The sequence below is a fragment of the Aspergillus vadensis genome, assembly GCF_003184925.1.
Source record: "Aspergillus vadensis CBS 113365 unplaced genomic scaffold BO88scaffold_1, whole genome shotgun sequence".
NCBI lineage: Eukaryota > Fungi > Ascomycota > Eurotiomycetes > Eurotiales > Aspergillaceae > Aspergillus > Aspergillus vadensis.
This window is the reverse complement of record NW_020292039.1, coordinates 1,126,536-1,146,124: the sequence shown is the minus strand read 5'-3', so window position 1 is coordinate 1,146,124 and position 19,589 is coordinate 1,126,536. Positions and strand designations below refer to the sequence as shown.

The 19,589-nt window shown below is 49.0% G+C and overlaps 5 protein-coding genes, 1 non-coding gene and 1 pseudogene across 7 annotated transcripts; 5 read left to right on the top strand and 2 right to left on the bottom strand.

The window, feature by feature from the left end:
• Nucleotides 1-501: 501 nt before the first annotated feature.
• Nucleotides 502-2,524, top strand: BO88DRAFT_459863 (uncharacterized protein; the record flags this gene model as incomplete). Its single annotated transcript, XM_025711101.1, has 3 exons — nt 502-787; nt 854-1,148; nt 1,274-2,524. Exons 1-3 carry the CDS (start codon nt 603-605, stop codon nt 2,522-2,524), a joined length of 1,731 nt encoding a protein of 576 aa, XP_025568221.1. The 5' UTR covers nt 502-602.
• Nucleotides 2,525-3,370: 846 nt separating this feature from the next.
• BO88DRAFT_t29 lies at nt 3,371-3,497 on the top strand. Its single transcript has one exon. It is a non-coding gene; the product is annotated as a tRNA-Asp (tRNA).
• Nucleotides 3,498-3,585: 88 nt separating this feature from the next.
• On the top strand, nt 3,586-3,712 carry BO88DRAFT_t30 (annotated as a pseudogene). The gene has a single exon. The product of its transcript is annotated as a tRNA-OTHER (tRNA).
• Nucleotides 3,713-6,242: 2,530 nt separating this feature from the next.
• Nucleotides 6,243-8,216, bottom strand: BO88DRAFT_448245 (uncharacterized protein; the record flags this gene model as incomplete). Its single annotated transcript, XM_025710424.1, has 8 exons — nt 6,243-6,560; nt 6,616-6,745; nt 6,808-6,914; nt 6,977-7,251; nt 7,299-7,365; nt 7,426-7,470; nt 7,547-8,091; nt 8,159-8,216. 8 exons carry the CDS (start codon nt 8,214-8,216, stop codon nt 6,243-6,245), a joined length of 1,545 nt encoding a protein of 514 aa, XP_025568220.1.
• Nucleotides 8,217-8,517: 301 nt separating this feature from the next.
• On the top strand, nt 8,518-10,046 carry BO88DRAFT_400101 (uncharacterized protein). The gene is made up of 3 exons (XM_025705481.1): nt 8,518-8,563; nt 8,672-9,191; nt 9,286-10,046. The coding sequence occupies exons 1-3, from the start codon at nt 8,561-8,563 to the stop codon at nt 9,933-9,935; spliced, it is 1,173 nt and encodes a 390-aa protein (XP_025568219.1). The 5' UTR covers nt 8,518-8,560; the 3' UTR covers nt 9,936-10,046.
• A 771-nt stretch (nt 10,047-10,817) lies between these two features.
• Nucleotides 10,818-13,253, bottom strand: BO88DRAFT_400099 (cation:proton antiporter). Its single transcript, XM_025705480.1, has 5 exons — nt 12,916-13,253; nt 12,521-12,853; nt 12,294-12,465; nt 11,697-12,231; nt 10,818-11,635 (listed from the first exon to the last, which is right to left on the bottom strand). The coding sequence occupies exons 1-5, from the start codon at nt 12,950-12,952 to the stop codon at nt 11,222-11,224; spliced, it is 1,491 nt and encodes a 496-aa protein (XP_025568218.1). The 5' UTR covers nt 12,953-13,253; the 3' UTR covers nt 10,818-11,221.
• A 546-nt stretch (nt 13,254-13,799) lies between these two features.
• On the top strand, nt 13,800-17,771 carry BO88DRAFT_329346 (translation initiation factor 3 subunit CLU1; the record flags this gene model as incomplete). The annotated part of the gene is made up of 4 exons (XM_025702595.1): nt 13,800-13,836; nt 13,909-13,974; nt 14,045-14,100; nt 14,172-17,771. 4 exons carry the CDS (start codon nt 13,800-13,802, stop codon nt 17,769-17,771), a joined length of 3,759 nt encoding a protein of 1,252 aa, XP_025568217.1.
• Between the last annotated feature and the right edge of the window lie 1,818 nt (nt 17,772-19,589).

Here is a 19,589-nt window from a genome sequence, read left to right as displayed (position 1 = left end):
ATCTAGACTAATGAGGATGTGGATCCAATCCGTTGTCGGCATTCTTCAATAATATTCGCAAGCATGTTATAGACTATACATACAAGTGACAACCCCGCTCTCGCCTAATGCCTCTATCCGCTCCTGTCAGTGGGGCATCCGCAGCCAGTTGCAGAGTAGATAGGCGGTACTCCCCTTGGGCCCCGTGCATGATTTAATCTAGATGTATGGAGAGGGGGGGAGGGGTACTAAAACCAAAAACTGATGCGTTGTTCATGGCGGGGAACCCAGGATAAGCAGGGACACAGCCAGCCAATCTTGCAAGGACAGGTTGTCGACACTCTTACTGTATTAAGTACTACTACTACTAGGAGATGCACGAGAATCCCTCGCTAATGTGCACCTCGTTGGCTAATTCCACACGGTCGGCATCTCAACGGCTTTCTAATCCCCACCATCATTGGCACATCAGCTTCATACGAATTCGAGGGGCATTCCATCCGTTGCATCGTTGACACGGGATATCAGGAACGGCTGTTCTGCATGGTTAAAGTGCTCATAAAGCACGCTGTAGGACCTTCATCCCGTAAAGTGATCCAAAAGAAGTACTACTGTTCTCAACCATGCCCGTCTTCCAATATTCTCCTCTGGATCAAGGGCCTTTCAGCACTCGCATACTTCGTCTGCTCCCAAGCAAGAACAGAGCCGCTCCGATCGCATGCCAGCTTTCCAATTATTCTCTTCTGGACGATACTGCCCAAGAGTATGACGCCCTCTCATACGTATGGGGAGATAAGGCGGACGGGCAGTGCAACATCTCAATCAACAGCCAGGCTTTCTCAGTCGGGAAGAATTTACACTCCGCCCTCCTTAGGCTTCGAGGCTATGAGTTTGAACGGACATTATGGGTCGACGCAATTTGCATCGACCAGAACAATATGAGAGAGAAAGAGAAGCAAATCCAAAACATGGCGCGCATATATGAGCAGGCTAGCCAGGTGATGGTGTGGTTGGGCGAGGAGGCGGATAATAGTACTCAGGCTTTAGAAGCTATTCGTGAAGCGGCAGAGGGAGTGTTTGCTGGAGAAGCTTTTAATCTGCCATCAGACAGCATCCCCACTGAGGGAGTTAAAAGTCTGTTCCAGCGGACATGGTTTTATCGCATGTGGGTAAGTATTACCACGCTATGGCCACCACCGTCCTCCCCCTCCTCCTGCTCTTTACGCAGCGATATCCAATGTCTAATGAGAGATAACAGATCCTCCAAGAAGTAGGTCTCGCTCGGAATATTCAGATACAGTGTGGTCCTGTCAGAATGAGCGGTTACACATTTGCCACGGGCATTCAAGCATGGGGCTCGTATGCTGGCCCTAGTGTGTTGAGTACAACACATTTGATCCGTGGAGCAATCTTTCGACCTCAGTATGGAACGCATTCAATGAAGAAGCTCTCTCTGTCCGAATTGGTTGATATGCATCATACGAACGAGGCCTCTATTCTGCATGATAAAATCTATGCTTTACTGGGACTGAGTTCTGATGCTCATAAAGCACCCGGTCTGTTACCCAATTATCAAGTGCCCTGGGAGCATCTCTTTCAACGGTTAATCTGGTTCTTTTTGGATAAACACGTAAAAGTGAAGACCTGGCCTGGTAGGGAAATTGCAAGCATACAGAGCAGTGGATGGGTCCTGGGGCTCATTGTCACCGCGGAAGAAACGCACACAAAGACCTTTTTGCAAGTGCTTCTGACTGGGGAGGCTAAAATGGACTACAAGAAAGCGTGGAAAGTAAGATGGACCATGGGGAAATCAGTGGAATCGATCAAGCAATATGACATTGTATGCCTCCTGCAGGGAGTTTCAGATCCATCCATCATCAGGTACTCGGATGGTTGTTTCAGAGTGATCGTGCTAAGGGCCGTTCTTCGGAAGACAGACGTGGCAGATAATGCAGATCTCGAGAAAATACGGTCCGAGAAAAATCGACCGGCTCTCAACTTCCACCTTGTTTGGGGCTGGAAAGAGCAGTTGTTAACTTCCTTAGATATACTCGACTTGGCAGCAGAGGCTGTTGGAACGAAGTCGGCAATTGAGAAGGTTCTGTGGGACACTAATGTGGCAATGCACGAGACAGCATGCAATTGTCAAAATATTTACTGGCAAGCCATGCTTGCAACCGAAGACATTCTCCGGCTATTCACAGAACGACTCGGATTTCAACATCCAAAGACATGGTTGGCCTTTTACAGCTTGGCGCTCTTGTACTCCAAGGGAAATATTGGCGCCGAGAGAATACCACTCCTAAACTTCGATCGAACTAAGGCAAGAGATATATTGGGGTTGTGCGGGATTCAACATCATTTCGAAAAGAATTTGGCGTTGTTGGTGGGACGTAATTACCAACGCCGGATGTACATCGATGAACCGGATTTTATTTCTGGCAGCATGGAGGTTCCCCAGCACATAAAGCTCCAACGAGCATTGAAGGATCTGCTACGTGAGACTAAGCACAGGCCCACAATGAAGCTCGATCCATTGTTTTGAGGCTGAACCGAAGAGCTATTTTGGCCTGGGTAGCCCTCAGTGCTTAGGGGCCGCTTCTGAAAGCTCGGTACTGATGGTGTGGTATCGCACCATCGATGCCAGAGATACTACAGCTATAAATAGAAGCTTCAGAATTTCATCGCTTTATAAACAGTTTTGGTTGAGTACTTGATCATGAGTGAACATACTAAGTACAGTTGCATCGCAGAATTAAACAAAAAACCCGCCGATCTCATATATATATCCGGCATTCAGATACGATTCCAAGGCTAGTAGATGCTAACCATGATGAAGACCAAAGGTACATCTCAAAAATATATAAATCACGTAGCAGTTGTTCTTCAGGGACTCATGGGTATTTATATTCATTCAGTTCCGTACTATTACTATATGTTCTTGCGCGAAGCTACGGCCATATTACTACATTTAGTATTGGTCACATTTTGTAGAGGTATACCTGCATATCAGAGTTTAAACCACTATTAGAGAGCAGAAGAGACAAGATAAGAAAGGAAGCCCTTCTGTCAAGGACCAAACCTGAGTTGTCTATGAGTTTCATCCCTAAAATGGTATCCAATTGACTCTCTGGGTGAGTCGAAAAGCCTAGAACTAGTACTGATAAAAGAAACTTAAAGGAGCACACAATAGTCTGGGAAAAACGGTTCGCAAATGGCGATGAATAAGCATCACGGAGCTGGACGTGAAAATTCTTCGAGCGTTCCAGCCATCCAAAACATATGTATATGAACGCCGCCTATGGAACACCAACAGCAACGAAAAATCTAGCATGGACCGAGCTTTTACCCTCTATATATAAGGAAAAAGCCCAAAGAACCCCACATACGAGCCCGGATGGTCTAGTGGTAAGCTTTATCCAATCAAACATTTCGCCACCTTCATCGTCTAACAAATTCATAGGTATGATTCTCGCTTTGGGTGCGAGAGGTCCCGCGTTCGAATCGCGGTTCGGGCCTATCTTCAATTCTTTTTTGGCTTTACTTCTTCGTAATCTTCCCTCTCTTAGGCTTTGTTTTCTATTTGCCACCCGATTACGTATACGAGCCCGGATGGTCTAGTGGTAAGCATCCCTCAAGTCAAACTGTCTTGGCTTTCTGTGTCTAACTAAATAATAGGTATGATTCTCGCTTTGGGTGCGAGAGGCCCCGCGTTCGAATCGCGGTTCGGGCCCATCTTCTTTCTTTTTTTTCTTTTTGTTTTTCATTTTCCTTCCCATCCATCCATTTCCATATCCTTTGTTCCACGAAACCCCTCTTCTCGTTCTCTTTTACCCTTTCTTTCTCTCCCTCTTTATTCTTTTATTTGAACGTCACAAACTCCGCTCTTTGACCCATTGGCACTTCTGTCTTTCAAGGATATGCACATTTTCAACGATCTTTGCACCCCAGTCCGATCTCCCCAGAGAGAACTGATGGATGTCAAGACGCGCTTAATTCTTACCCATGATCTTGATAAAGGCTGACAGAGAGAGGTCAAGGTACCATCCATTATCTCGAAAGACATGCCTATGCCTGCACGCGTAGTACCTATCAAAGTAGGAATTTCTGGCACACCAAGTCGAGAAAGATTGTACCTGCTAACTTCCGAGGGTCATAAGATATGAGGAATATGCTGAACACGACCGGGATTTGGAAGTCCCACTTGAGATATTAATGTCAATTGTCGTAGATTTTGTCCCATTCGAGTCTATTAATACTATGCTCAGTAAATGCACCGAACACAGACATCATCTACTAATGAAAGCTACCCTGGCTACTCTCTCTCATTGTTACTTGGTGAATATAGCGATAGTTTCATGGCATTGGAACGTGGGATTGTGATAGCAACTGGGAAGAACCGGTCTAATACGATCATGAATCGTAGTTAGATAGCTGCCATAATGAAGCTTTGTTTGGGCCTACGAAGTGAAGACACTGATCTCGTGCCGTTGTATACCATCCACTGCCTCTATTATTTCCATACAGTCATCTCTTGACAGTCAAAAAAAAAAAAAAAAAAAGGTTTAGACCTCCAATCCGAGTCAGTAATAACACCCTCTGAGCTCAAAATTGGAATGACTAACTAATGCCACCCAAGATCACTTTCTTTTGATATCAAAGTTGCTTAAGATGGCCATCCTCTTGCCAAACGCGTGCAAAATTATATCCACGTACATCGCTTGAGGCACACCATGGACCATCAAATCGGTCTGGACAGGTTTAAAATCAGCGTGTACTGTTCCTGTTACCATCCGTAACACAAACAACCCCCCCCCCCCCCCGGCTGACGTGATATCCACAAACCCGCTGATTGCAAAAGAGGAAATCCTTTGCTTTCTCCAACCCTGAAGGAGTACCATCTCCATCAACACCACAATACTCCTACAAACAAATGCCATGGGCATACATAGTATACTACCAACATTCTGAATTCGAGTTGAAACCGATTTCTGCGCCCTAAATAGCCATATACGTCCCTATAAAATTAGTTCTTCGCCCCCAAGTCCTCGCCCGACCAAGTCCTCTACTCCATATACCCACGTCCAGATGCATGCTCCATCGTCATCACTACAGCGATAAGAGTACCTACTGTCCACAGAGTCCGAGTCGGATGAAACAAACTCATTCCTCTCAGAATACTCTAGTTTAGTTATTATACACACCACCTCCGTCCTACCTCACAAGTCCCAATACGCGGATACCATCGAGCAGAAACACCTGCACCGCGACCCACCACGAAAAGCCCCGAAGGGTTTGCTTGCCTTGGCGGAGACCTAGGATCCTACTACGCACCTCGGCTTTCTCCTTTGCTGCCCTAATAATCACCTCAAGAGACCAGCTATTATACAATAAGGCTTCCATCGCCAACTGGACTATACGTATACGAAGTGAGTGCCCGGGGACCCGATGCCGGCGGCCGCGCCAATTGCCAAAATTTGGTACAACTTACAATCCTACCAATACTAGTAGTACTAAGATTGGGAGTCAACTGTGAAAGGGGGGGGGATGGATAGTATATAGTATACCTAAGTACTAGGGATTGGAGGGACCTGCTCGTTGGCCTTTTGAATACTAGTTGCTGTTCTAGTACTCTTGTCTGGGGGCGGGATTTGTGGGAATTCTAACAAAACATGATAGGTCATCATGTATGATTGTATTTGCATAGGCCTACTGTTTCTCCGCCCGCCTCTTTCCTTTTCTCCGTTGTATTATGACTCTACCAAATGGCTTCGGTAGAGCATGGTCTACTTTCTTGGGGGCACTTGGGGAAAGGTCCTCGGCAATCGTTCAAGGGGCGTAAGATCTTATAGCGGAGGCCATAGATGTACCCGGGAGGGGCTTTGTGTTCGAGGGGGGAGACTAGTAGGTACAGAGTCGTGCTTATTCTGGTTTTATGCATGCATGGATGATCTATAGTCTGCTTCTATCTACAAGGCAGCGCCCTGTGCAGTGACCACTAGACCCTAAAACCCCGGTTAGGGGCAGCAGATTGGCCTCGACAGTTGCACGGCTCTAACTAATGTCCCTGTGCGTAGTCTGCATTTTAGGTCCTATGATGTATAATCTAATAGATGCAATAGTTAAATGCTCATCCATGACGCCGAAAATGAATTGACAATCTATCACTTCAAACGATTTCTGTATATATGTCCAAGATTTCTCCTCCCTCGCCCCCCTACCTCTGAACCGTTGCCGAGCGGGTTTATCACGCGGTAAGGGCTTTAACTTAGATCACCCTGCATGGCTATTCGTACGTGACCTATGACTCGCTTTTGTGGAGTTAACATCTCGTGGACGGCGATATGGAGCATGCGCTCGGGTGGAAAATGCTGTTCATCGAACTTTACCGTGGCTCGGAATATCGCCAAGACATCCAGTTGCCCCAAGTTGTCTGGCAGTTGTGACAAGTCGCATCTGATTTTGTAGACTTTGTTCTCTGGGCCATCCCCCTCAGCAATAGACATGTGGTCAAAACCAAATTTGTGTCGCGCTAGTGTCCATCTGAAGTGCAAAGGGTGAATTCCGTTGAAGGTGTCTCCCTTTGAGAAGGTTAGTACATCGGCAACAACTTGACAGGGCAGGCTCATGGATTACCTTGGAAATAATATCTTGTCGTTTGCCTGCATAGCAGAAAGCGTAATTTTGCCAGAACTTGAAGGATAGTTGGAATTCCCCCACAATGCCGCGCGCTGTCGCACCCAGACAAACTGCAGTTACTGGTTGACTATAAGGTATCAGTGGGTTTGAACGATGGAAATGCCGTGATGAGGGTGAGGGTAGCCTTACTCGCCAGGTGGCTGGTAGACACTGATTCCGGATTCTCTTGGAAATGCACGGTTGATTCTTGTTGAAATTTCGGACGACTTGCTTAGTCCCCCAACTAGCACTAGCTTCTGTCAGACATGTTAGCCTCTCGATGCAGCTTGAGATTAAATAAATGGTGGATTGCCTTGACAATATTCCCGCCCGCGGTCATATTCGCGCAAGCTATCTGTTGTCGGATATGGTCAATGACTTTGGTTGTAAATTCATCGTAAATCTTCCCCATCTCAGCTGCTGAGAGCTTGTAGAAACCTGGTTTTGATATAGGACCATGCGGAAAATGCTTCCGGGACCATTCGACGAAGTTGGTGAGTCCAGTGTTGCTTCTGGTCGAACGACTGTGAGTTTGTTTGCTTTCCAAAGCGTTGTAGATCTGCGACTGAAGCTGAACAGCACCACAGGCGTTACCTGATGAGAAATTAGGCTGAATCACAACCTCAAGGGACCTTGCTTACTAGTGATGGCCGTAAGCCTCTGGCATTCAAAAGGGTTAGTTTGATCCACAAAAAAGGTGGTCACATCCTAGTGTGCTGTTAATATCGAAAAGAAATGGGACTGGTTGTTTCGGAAAACAGCTCATACCAGTGTGCTCGCCCCACAATCGACAACAATCACTCCATAATGAGGCTGTTAAGAGAGCTCACAGTTACTAAAAGAATAGTGGCGGTAATAACGGGGCAGTTTAATCTGGTTAGATACTTACATAGTTGAATGGTGTCATAGCAGAAGCCTGTTCATTAGCCGCAAACACAGCGGCGGCCTCCGCCTCAGTAATGAAGTTGATTCTTGTGCCTTCAGATTCCGCAAACCCCGCTGAGTAGACAGCCTGTTTCAATTTCTGAAAAGAATTCTCCGACCATGTTGAGGGATGTGTGAATACAAAGTCCCATGGCAGGTTTAGGAGTGTGGTGTCGGAATTCAGAGTGGCCCGGACACTACCTAAGATGCCACGTAGGAAGTCCGATACCACTAGTGAGGGATCATTCTTTTGTCTTTGAGGAAGTTGGTTACATGCCGACTGAACGATCTCCCCAATCAACTTGTCATTAGAGTCTTTCACGATGCGGGACTCATCGAACATATGCTTTAACCAATAAACACAGTTAGTACCCGCAGCCTGGGCGTCCTCACCGATCTCGTACGAATCTTCTGAAGTGTATGCGATTGCTGTGGGGACTATGTATTTGTTGTGCAATCGGAAGAAGTCAATGTTCTGAGTCCCTTCGTCATTGCGGCCGTAGGAGACAACTATTCAGATGGCAGACGTGAGTGACGAACACAGTCGGAGAAGAAGCAGCCTGCAGTATCATTATACCTGTCTTACTCGCCCCAATATCGATCCCAATGACCAATCTTGGACTTGAGCTTGCCATAGTCCTTGAGTGTAGGAAATTGAAGGATTAGAAGTAACGGAGACGGTGGAACATTGGTGGTAGGGCCGGTACGTTTCCGAGACAAAGAGGTTGTAACCTTGGTATATACCGTTCCAAAGATAAAGAGTTCAGACCCAAATAGGGGTGCAAGATAAAGAGACTGTCAACAGGTGGGGCAAGGAAGAGTATTTGTGGATGTTGTTGTTGTGGCGTTTGCAAGCTTGAGTGACCAAGACCAAAGTCACGGGATACTCTCTTCTTTGTTTTTCTTCGTTCTTCTTCTCTCTGTCCCATACTAATGCTGATGTATTCATCGCATCGCATCCTCGCCAGATTGGATCATCATGGTGAGTACACGAAGCCAGAAGAGAAAAGCAGAGGCTGTCAGTTCTTTCCTCATTCACCTGCCATCCTGCATCCCCCAATGCCCGCTCACTTCTCTGATCTCTACTTAGGAAATGCCGCCTGCTCTGCCCCATAAAACCTCAAAGGACGAACCTTCATCTGATTCTAAACCACTTAGAAAGCCTTCTGTGCACCTAACTGCTGAGGAATATGACGTTTACCTGAGCCATTGTAACCGAATGGCCATCAGCCGAGTCGGATACCAGCCCAGCCCAAACACAGTCAAACACAATTATGCCTTCCTCCAAGGACCGGTTAGAGAGTGGAGTGATACGTACGCATGTCAATCTACACCGTCACTTTCCGACGAACAAAAACAAGCTATCATTAAAAGTCTTGATATGTTTTGTATCCAAGAACCTTGGGATACGATCCAAGCATTACTTTCCCCTCCACTGCGTGACAAGTTTCACCTATACTTGATCCAAGCAATGATTAATAGACTGATGTTTACCCGCTTTATCGAGAAGCCGTTCTGGTTCCTGGATGGGAAAATTGACGGAGCTGATGTGACTGGGGATACGTCATTCCCTGAGAGACTTCAGTATCTGTATAAGAGATACTACGAGGGTGGGTGTCTGTTTGTTCTTTTCTTCGATCTACGGTCAATGTGAATGTCTATCAATCTTGCCTTCCTTTTCACTGACAAGCGAGATCTCTTTAGCAAGCCCCATCAATGCGATCTGGTGGAGAATGGTAACCCTTGGTCTTGCAAACCTGAAAATAGACCAAACACCTAAGTCCCCCCTAGATAAAACGCCTTACGAGTTTGGAGATGAGAACCGGAAGCGGCAGGCGGACACGGCAGAGAACCTGGCGGATCAGCTTCTAGCGGACAGCCTGTTTCAGCTCCTCCTCCGAGATTTGGCTGACGCAGAAGAGAAGACAGATCGCCGTCAAGAACTGGTAAACCTTCTTCAGGCGGGTGCGGAATATCTCACCGAGCATGAGGTCACACTGGGCGGACAGGTGAAGGTCCATCAACTTCCCGAGCTGGAGAAGTTCGATCCCTCTACGGGACTTATGTACTCAAGTCCAATTCATTCTAAGAAGCAGGACGATAATCCGCTATCCTTCCCTAAGCCACACGGCCGGGTGGTTCTCGTCGTACGGCCTGGGGTGTGCCGGTACGATCTTCCTATCGAATTCGTGCCGTTCAATCATCGACACTTGAAACGACTGGAACTGAGCGGAGCTAATACCTCCTGCTTGGCTTGTAAAGCCGAGGTACTGGTGGAAACAGTCAGTAGTGACGACTCATCTGCCGAATTTCATGCCGACCCCAACGATGAGGATGTTTCTTTCATTGTCTGATTGACTTCTACGCTTGTGCTGTTGTGTTTTGCTTTGACTTTCGCGGTGCCTTTAGAGCATTCTTTGTTTTTAGGTTTTAGGAACAATGAATAGTTTGTTTTTTCTCTTTTACTTTATGTCAACGTGCAATGGTTTGAGTTGCTCATTGTTGCTCATGCTTTGCATATCTCAATAACTGAAAAGACCTGTGTCTCAGCTATGTAATCATAGGAGGGGGCAGCGGGGGTGTTCTCTTGCCATGACTCTTCTACCCAAGCACTACCTAAGACCACCATCATGTTCCTGTCCATGAAAGCACCGGTAAAGCCCTCTTGGAAACTTTTAGTTCATAATAGAGGTAGTGCTGTATAACTTGGAAGGATATCGATTACGTTGTGTTTTGACCGCGACAATAGGCCCCGACCTACGCAAAAGACAAGTCACCTTAGGTAACTGAAACAGGCTAAGCTAGAACCCATCGCCTTACCATATCCCATCTCTGTGTTCCCACAACTGACTCAGGAGCGCGCACTTATTATCATTATACATCCATCAGCCATGAATGCACACCATTAGCTCTGCGTTACATTCTTTAGGGAGAACAGAACACCACACTCATGCTGACCCAACGGAATCCCCCAGAATGATTTTCCTGCTAGATCCAAGTTCGAAGGCGGAAATTAAGAAAGAGGGAAAGCGATAAGACTTCTGCTGTCGTCAAGTACTTCGTAGTTCACGCAACTCAGCCCTAAATCGAAGCATACTGTAGAAGTCACAGGACCCGCTGGGTGACTCAAACTGGGATGAAAGGATTCCATTGCGTTCGAGAATTCCACCCCAGCTAGTCATTTCTTGTGACTTGACACTTGCTTTTTTCCAAAACAATTGTTTTCCACTGCTACCCTCTCAGCTGAGCATCTCCCAACACACGCAGAGCATCCAAGAGATGTTTTGACAAGAATTTATTATATTATTGGTCATCCTACTTGTTGATTTCAAACCTCACCCATAGAATTTGTCTGTAGAGTACTGACTCAGCCCTTGTTGCAGTGATGAGAGCTGGATACCAGCCGCCGACCACCTGGCAAGTTGATGGCTGATTGGACTGTATCTGAGAGTGAATCACCTGGCGAGGAAGACGTGGACCAGGTTTGAGACTGAATTAGTTCCCTGGGGTATGTTGGAGTATGTCTGGTGTTTCTGACACATGTCACCATAAGCCTCGGAACAAGCTTTGAAGTCATCAAGAGCAATGGCTTGTAGTCAAGCCATGTAGTTTATATGGGAAGACAGTGGTGTACCGCATATCACCTAAGTGAGGGATCAGTGCTTAAATTACCAGCAGCAGCAGCAGGAACAGTTCCCTGAAGGCCCCATTCCCCCTTCCCTATCTCCTTTCCATAGAATTTCACCAGCAGCCCCACAGTTACAGGGCCAAGGACCGTGTTAAGCAAAATTGCCCAGACGGCGGTAATAAAGGCATCCTCGCTCACGTACGAAGTCTCATTGTACCCGACCTCGACAATGAGGAGGCCAATTTCGCCGCGGGCAACCATTGCCGAGCCGAGAAGTAGGCCAGAGAGACAGACTGTGGACCAGACTGGTTTTGTGCTGTCTTCGCTGGCGTATTCTTCGCTAGGATACTCGTTCGCCGTCTTTCTGTTCAGGAGATTGGAACTGGAAAGTAATTGCCAGAGAGGGACCCAGATTCCGACGATGAGCTGGTCATTGTTTTAGTAGTCATGTCAGAACCAAGCTTAGCGAGAGAACGGGAACTGATACCTTTGCAAACAGCATAAGAAGGGTAAAGACGATACCCCTCCAGATCCTCTTCCCCGTCCAGAGCTGCACAAAGGGGATGGCGAATCCAATACTCGAAAAGAAAAGCGGCTCCATAAGATACTTTTGCACATCTAAAAGATAGCGCTCGAAGGTGTGTACAAACGTTGGACTCTTGTTCTCCTCCCTTTCGCCTTCCTCGCGGCTCATAACCACAAACGGTCCATCTGGATGTTTACTAGGGATATAAGTCAAGAATGTACCAGCCAGAAATGCACCGAAGAGGATGGAAGTTCCCGTATACGCGGCAATACTGATGAACGCGCAAAGGACCAAGATCATTAGAGTGATGTTGGAGATGTGGTCGAACCGAGCGAAGTGATACTCGATATAGCGGCGGAACAGTGGCGCGAAGAGATACTTTGTTACCAGGGGGGTTACAATAGCCATTCCGATGGAGGCTACGATTGGGCGGCCAATTAGCCAGCCTAGGTTGACAGAGTGACCTTGACTTAATTCGCCTAGATCACTGATGACGCTGTTTTACGTGAGTTTGAACACTGTGGATGATCTGGGGCTTAGGGCAAGTAGCTTATCTACCTTAGCATTACCAGGCCGACAACATCGTCAATGACAGCTGCGCTTACGAGGATCGATCCGACGCGAGTTTGGGCGAGATCGACTGTGCTGGAAGCAGTTGAGATGACAGCAAAGGTCGTGCCAAGAGAGGTAGCAGACAAAGATGCTCCCACGATGAAAGTTTCAACAGCACCTGCCAAAATGTGTCACCTTAAAAATCTTTTTAAGTGCAATGTATAATTACTCACCATAGCCGAATCCCAAGTAGAGGAGCAGGTAAGAAAGTCCGATCGGAAAAAGAACCCCCGTTGCAGCGCCAATCATACTCAGAAAAAGATTCTTTTTTAGGAGGTCAAGACGGGCCCCTAGCCCGCCTTCAAAGATGATGAGTATCAAGCCGATATAACCTAGCGCAAGGAAAGTGGATTGCCAATCTTCATGCAGGATGTTCGCCAGTGGCGTTCCGTAAATAATACCGACGGCGATCTGGCCAATGATGCCGGCGCGGATGATTTTTGAAGAGATCCATTCCGCTAGGGAGAGGAAAAAGAAAAAGGAGATTAGGATGAGAACGTTGACAACTGATGTGGTCAGTTTTTTTCAATGATCAATGGTAGTGGTGAAGGGATCATGGTCAACGTACTGCCTGGTTCGTGATAGGGGAGGAAACCTCCAGCCATAATTGCAACCTTTTCAACCCTAATGCCTTTACCTGAATAACAGACTTGCTCAGTAATATGTAGTGGTGGGTATATCAATGGAATCTGAATCTCAGTCTCAATATAGTTCTTTTTAATCAATGAAGTCTTGTGCGTATATACTACAGATGGTGTTGGTGACAGGTCTGTCCGAGGTCGCACAAAGTAAGGTTACGGGCAATGATCTCACTGTTCAATTCTGCCTGCAAGAGCCATGGTCTATCTACTATCTACGTACAATCAATCTTCTCCGCAAAAACCATATTTTATGTTTAAAATTCAGATACTCGTTACTCAACTTCACGATGATGCAGACTTACTTTGGCTACTTTGACTAGTATAATATCCACACCTTATCTGGTCGCCGGGGCATCGTCCCAACTGATGTGGAGAAACCACCAAATCCACCAATTTAGTTTTTGGTGCCGGTTTTGGCTCTCCCACCGCCCGAGCACTTCCGAGAGTATTCCGCATCCGCGAAATTTTCTCTTGCCCGGCTTCCCCGTGTGCTTCTTCTCCAGCTTCAACCTTTTCCCTCCATCCTACCAATTCTTTCTTAATCGGGTCTTTTTTTGGGTTCCCTTTTTCTTGTCCTGGGTACGGGGTCGGGTTGTATTCGATTCAATTGCCCTTGTCCTTGTATCATACCATTTTGCTTCTGTTTTACCCTCCGTCCTTTTTTTTCTCTTCCTCTAAAACATCCTTCTATTACTTCCACCGCCACCCGCTTTACATTTGCCGTCATCAGGTAGCTCTGTCTTATCAAGTGCTACCTATTCATTCTATTATCTATTTCTCCCTTCGATCTACCACCAATTAGTCCGTCATAATGGCCCAGACCAATGGCGAATTGGAGCACTCGAAAGGTTCGCTCTCTTTTCCCGGCCGTCAATCACCGATCTCATATATGTCCGATAAAACTAACCTCCTGTCCACAGAGACTCCCGAACAGCTCACCAATGGTAACCACCCTGAGGAGACTCAGGAAGAGGATAACACTGGTGGTATGTCTCTCCTGTCGCTTCATGGCTCAATCTTGCGTACCTGTTACTGACCATGAGTCATCGTTTACAGGCCTCTTCCAGATCACCGTCAAGCTCCCCCATGAGCCCTACAAGATCCAAGTGATGGTGGGTATTATGTCTACAGGTGTCATGCGACTAGGGGAATGATTCAAAAACCCTCTAACTCGTATGCTTAGGTGTCGAGCCAAGAACAAGTTCAAGATGTGCGCCAATCGATCGTCGAGCTGCCCAGCACCTTCCAGTACACCTGCTTCCACCTCGAATTCAACGGTCAGCGCATCAATGACTTCGTCGAGCTGTCCGAGGTGCCCGACCTGAAGGCTGACTCCGAGATCACCCTGGTGGAGGATCCCTACAACGAGAAGGAAGCTCGTATGCACGTTGTTCGCATGAGAGAGCTGGTTGGCGCTGCTGGTGACCGGGTGGACAACCTCCACGGTATCAGCGCTGGTCTGTCGCTGCACGATGCCATCTCCGCCGAGGTGGCTGAAGCGTCAGAGAAGGAGCACTCCCTGTCCAAGTACGACATCACTAGCTCCCCCTCTTTCAAGACCATCCTCCCCCGCGCCGAAGCCCCCCTTCCCAAGACCGTCAAGGCCATCTCTCTCTCCCCCTGGAACCCCGTTCCTTACCACCTCCGCCAGAAGGGCCACTTGCTCTACCTGCAGGTCACCACCAACGAGGGTGAGCAGTTCCAAATCACCTCTCACATCTCCGGCTTCTACGTGAACAAGAACTCGAACATGAAGTTCGATCCTTCCCCCAAGACTATCCCCAAGAGTGGTCGCGCGCACTCGCTGCTCACCTTGATCGCTCACCTGTCGCCTTCCTTCAACGCCTCTTTCGAAGCCCTCCAGGAGTCGAACAACAAGAAGGATCTCCTGACCACCTTCCCCTTCCAGAACGCCATCCCTAACAACCCGTGGCTTGTTCCCCCTCCCACTTCGACCGCCAACGCTCACCAGCCGGACATCACCCGTTCCCAGGAGAACTACCTCATCTCCGGAGTTGACAACGCGGAGACCCTCCGTGACTGGAATGAGGAGTTCCAGACTACCCGGGAGCTGCCTCGCGAGACTGTTCAGGACCGTGTCTTCCGTGAGCGCTTGACCTCCAAGCTGTTCGCTGATTACAACGAGGCCGCCGCTCGCGGTGCCGTTCTGGTTGCTCGTGGTGAGGTCGCTCCTCTGAACCCCACTGAGAGCCGCGATGCTCAGATTTTCGTGTACAACAACATCTTCTACTCCTTCGGCGCGGACGGTGTTGGCACCTTTGCCTCCGAGGGAGGTGATGAGGCTGCCCGTGTCGCTGTCGGAAAGGATGTTGTGGGCATCAAGGCCGTCAACCAGCTCGATATCAACGGTCTCTTCACCCCGGGAACTGTTGTCGTTGACTACCTTGGCAAGCGTATCGTCGGTCAGAGCATTGTCCCCGGTATCTTCAAGCAGCGTGAGCCCGGTGAGCACCAGATCGACTATGGTGGTGTTGAAGGAAAGGATGTCGTGGCTACTCACCCCGACTTTGTGTCCGTCTTCGAGAAGATGTCCAAGGCTCTTCGCGTCAAGAAGCACGCCGTGTGGGACAAGGAGGGCCAGCGCCACGAGCTCGAGGGTAGCGTGGAGACCAAGGGTCTTCTGGGTACTGATGGCCGCAAGTACGTCCTTGACCTCTACCGCGTGACTCCCCTGGATGTCATGTGGCAGGAGGAAGAAGGTAGCGATGCCTACCCGCACCGCATGTCGGTCCTGAGACTGGAGCTCGTTGAATCTTACTGGAGACACAAGATGAGCCAGTACGTGAAGGCCGAAGTCGAGCGCCGCCGTAGCGCCAAGGCCGAGGCGGACGCTGCCAAGGCTGAATCCTCCGAGGCTACCGAATCCAAGGAGCAGGCCTCCGAAGAAGAAAAGAGCGAGGAGGCTGCTGAGCAGGAGCGCGTTGACATTTCCGGATTCTCGCTTGCGCTGAACCCCGACGTCTGCAGCGGTCAGGTTCCCCAGACTGACGAAGAGAAGGAACAATGGGCCCAGGACGAGAAGGAGGTTCGCGAGACCTGCGACTACCTGCGCTCCAAGATCATGCCCGAATTGATCCAGGACTTGCACGACGGTGATGTCGGCTTCCCCATGGACGGACAGTCTCTTAGCCAGCTTCTGCACAAGCGTGGTATCAACATCCGCTACCTTGGTAAGCTGGCTCAGCTGTCCAAGGAGAAGGGTTCTCGCCTCGATGCTCTGTCTACTCTCCTTGTTCAGGAGATGATTGCCCGTGCCTTCAAGCACATTGCCAACGAATACCTTCGTAACGTACCGGCGCCGTTCGTCGCCTCCTGCATTTCTCACTTGCTCAACTGCCTTCTGGGTGCTGATGTCAACCCCAACCCTGTTGCCGAGATCGACGCTTCTCTGCGCTCCATCTACCCTGAAGGCGACTTCTCCTTCGAGAAGGCCACCCCTGCCACTCTCCGGGCTGAGATTGAGAAGCAGGTGACCATCCGGTACCGCTTCACCCTGGAGGCCGAGTGGTTCAACTCTCTTAGACACTTGCAGCTTCTCCGTGACCTGTCGATCAAGCTCGGTCTGCAGCTTGGTGCCCGGGAATTCATCTTCGACAAGTCGCAGATCCCTGCCAAGGCTCCTGCCACCAACGGTGCCAACGGTGCTGCTCAGGAGGAGGGCAAGAACAAGAAGAAGAAGAAGGGTGGCGATTCCAGCTCTCCCGCCCGCGCCGCCAAGGAGGAGAAGCCCATCCTTGCCATTGTACCTGATGACATCCTCAACATTGTGCCCTTGGTCAAGGACGCCTCCCCCAGGAGCTCCCTCGCCGAGGAGGCCCTGGAGGCTGGTCGTATCTCTCTCATGCAGAACCAGAAGCAGTTGGGCCAGGAGCTCATCTTGGAGTCTCTGTCTCTGCACGAGCAGATCTACGGCATCCTCCACCCTGAGGTTGCCAAGCTTTACCACCAGCTGTCCATGCTGTACTACCAGACCGACGAGAAGGAAGCGGCTGTCGAGTTGGCTCGCAAGGCTGTCATCGTCACTGAGCGTACTCTGGGTGTGGACTCGGCTGACACCATTCTGAGCTACCTCAACCTCAGTCTGTTCGAGCACGCTTCTGGAAACACCAAGACTGCGTTGGCTTACATCAAGCATGCCATGGACCTCTGGAAGATCATCTATGGCGCCAACCACCCCGATTCCATCACCACTATGAACAACGCCGCGGTGATGCTGCAGCACCTTAAGCAGTACTCGGACTCTCGCAAGTGGTTCGAGGCCTCGCTGGAAGTGTGCGAGAACCTCTTTGGCCGCCAGTCCATCAACACCGCGACCATTCTGTTCCAGCTGGCCCAGGCTCTGGCTCTTGACCAGGACTCGAAGGGTGCCGTTGGCAAGATGCGTGATGCCTACAACATCTTCCTTAGTCAATTGGGTCCCAACGACCGCAACACTAAGGAAGCCGAGACCTGGCTGGAGCAGCTCACTCAGAACGCGGTCTCGATTGCCAAGCATGCCAAGGACATCCAGGCTCGCCGTCTGCGCCGGGTCAACATGAACCCTCGCTCTCTCGGCACCAAGATCCAGCCTCAGGTTGGCCAGACTGCTCCCGAGACCGCTGGTGCCAGGGCTCCCGGCAGCGCCTCCCTGGACTCTCGTAGCGTCGATGAGCTGCTGAAGTTCATCGAGGGCGGTGATGCCGGTTCTTCCAAGGCCAAGCAGAAGAAGCGCGCTGCTGCCAGCAACCCCAAGCTCCGTGGATCGAAGAAGTCTTCGGCTTAAGCGTGATGGGTTGTCTCATATTCTTTTCCTACCTTCCAGTTTCCTATGCATGGCCGCTGGCCGAGCTTACAAAAATGATCTTGGGTTCATTTCCTTGTATTATGCCTGTCTTAATAGAGGTATTATTTGGCTCTATATATCCCTGCAAAGAGTTGATGTTTTGGATGAGCGGGCCGTTTGCAGAAATCTCTCTACTCCCGCACCACATTGGGTGCTGATGGTTCTATGTTATTATTTCCTTCTTCTTTTCTTCCTATTGTTCTGTTCATTTCACGTCTTTTGGCATGGGTTCTCTCTATCGCGGGCAGTGCATAGCCAAGCCGGGCGATTCGCATGCTATGTATTATATACGATGATCGGTGGTTATCCCAATACGACTCTGTAACGATGCTATGTCTTTGATTCATTATTTCTTCTCTTCGTAGCAGCATATCCCATCATGAAATTAGATATCTGGAATTTATTTCAGTCAAAAGTCGTGAATGGCTATTCAAACTATTTGAACAGGACCGAAGCGAGAGACTCTGACTGTGTATATCCTATGAAACTAACCATAAGAGAGATGATACTGGATCTATCGAGAAATGTCCCTAAACTTACTTATTCCCTCACAATTATCTGGCCACCAACTCCTTCCGATTGACACGGAATTTACAAGACATCAATAAACATATTCGCTTTCCCTTGGTTCCTTCTCCCCATCACAGATGTAGAGCTCTCTCCCAACGTTAAGCCGCGATGTAATTGGTGCAACTTAGAGGGCGGTAGTACTAGTAGTAGTACTAGTAGCATCAGAAGGGAGAATTGCGTGTTTGTGCTAACTATCCACTACTACTTACTACACACTAACTCTAGAGATGCTACGAGGAGTGGGAACAGCATCGCTGAGATGAAAATCAAAAGCAAGGACTGGTCGGGACTCTGACCGTTAACCACCCCCACCGGCCCAGAGACAGGTTGTAGACTAATCTCTCAGACGAGAAACGTAATGATCCAGCATGAGTGAACGCTGCAGTTGCAGTAAAGTGTCTCTTGTCCGAGGTCATTGGTTCGTGCTGAAAATCTAGAATTGTTCTGCCTACGACATTGTTGGTATACCAACAGGATGCAATGCAGTCGAGTAGTAGACTTTGTCTATCCAATAGATGTTCCCATGCTGTGAGGATATCTTGGAACTTTCGAGTAATTCATATGGTGGCTTGTTCAGCTGACGATGAGCGGGGATTCATCTGCTCGCTAAGGTACCTGCGGAAACAGCAGTAGCGTTGGCGGGGGGTATATTGGATGCGCCACATCACTTCAATGTACTGATAGGAAGAAAGCATTGGGCGAATTAATGAATGAATGGATGGCGCCTGGCTCCCCACGGCGCTTCAAGTCCAGCTTCTGCGAGACCTGAGCGTCGATGTTTCAACCAGTAGCATATCGCCTAGCCCTGAACCTTCAGAGGAGGGCCGCTGCGGCATCCAGCGTGACATCTGCGCCATCAATGAGCGGGAAACGAGGGCGCGGGGGAGGAATGATTGGAGGCCACCGTCTCGTCTCCCAAGAGACTTAGTTTGATGGCTGCATCTAGTCCTGGCAGTCACGGCCAGCGCTTCGCCAGCGATACGCGGGCGCGTCCCTGTCTGCACTGATAGCCGCCCGGGCCACGGACAGGCCCCTTGGCGATGTTGTTTGTACCCCAGACCAGGCCAAGAACAGCGTTTTGAAGAAGGGCCCGAACACAACAGCCGGATCCTATCAGGTTGACTTACCAGCTCGTGGTGGTTATTATTGACCAGCCCGTGTGAAGAGCCGCCGATCTGCACCCGCCAG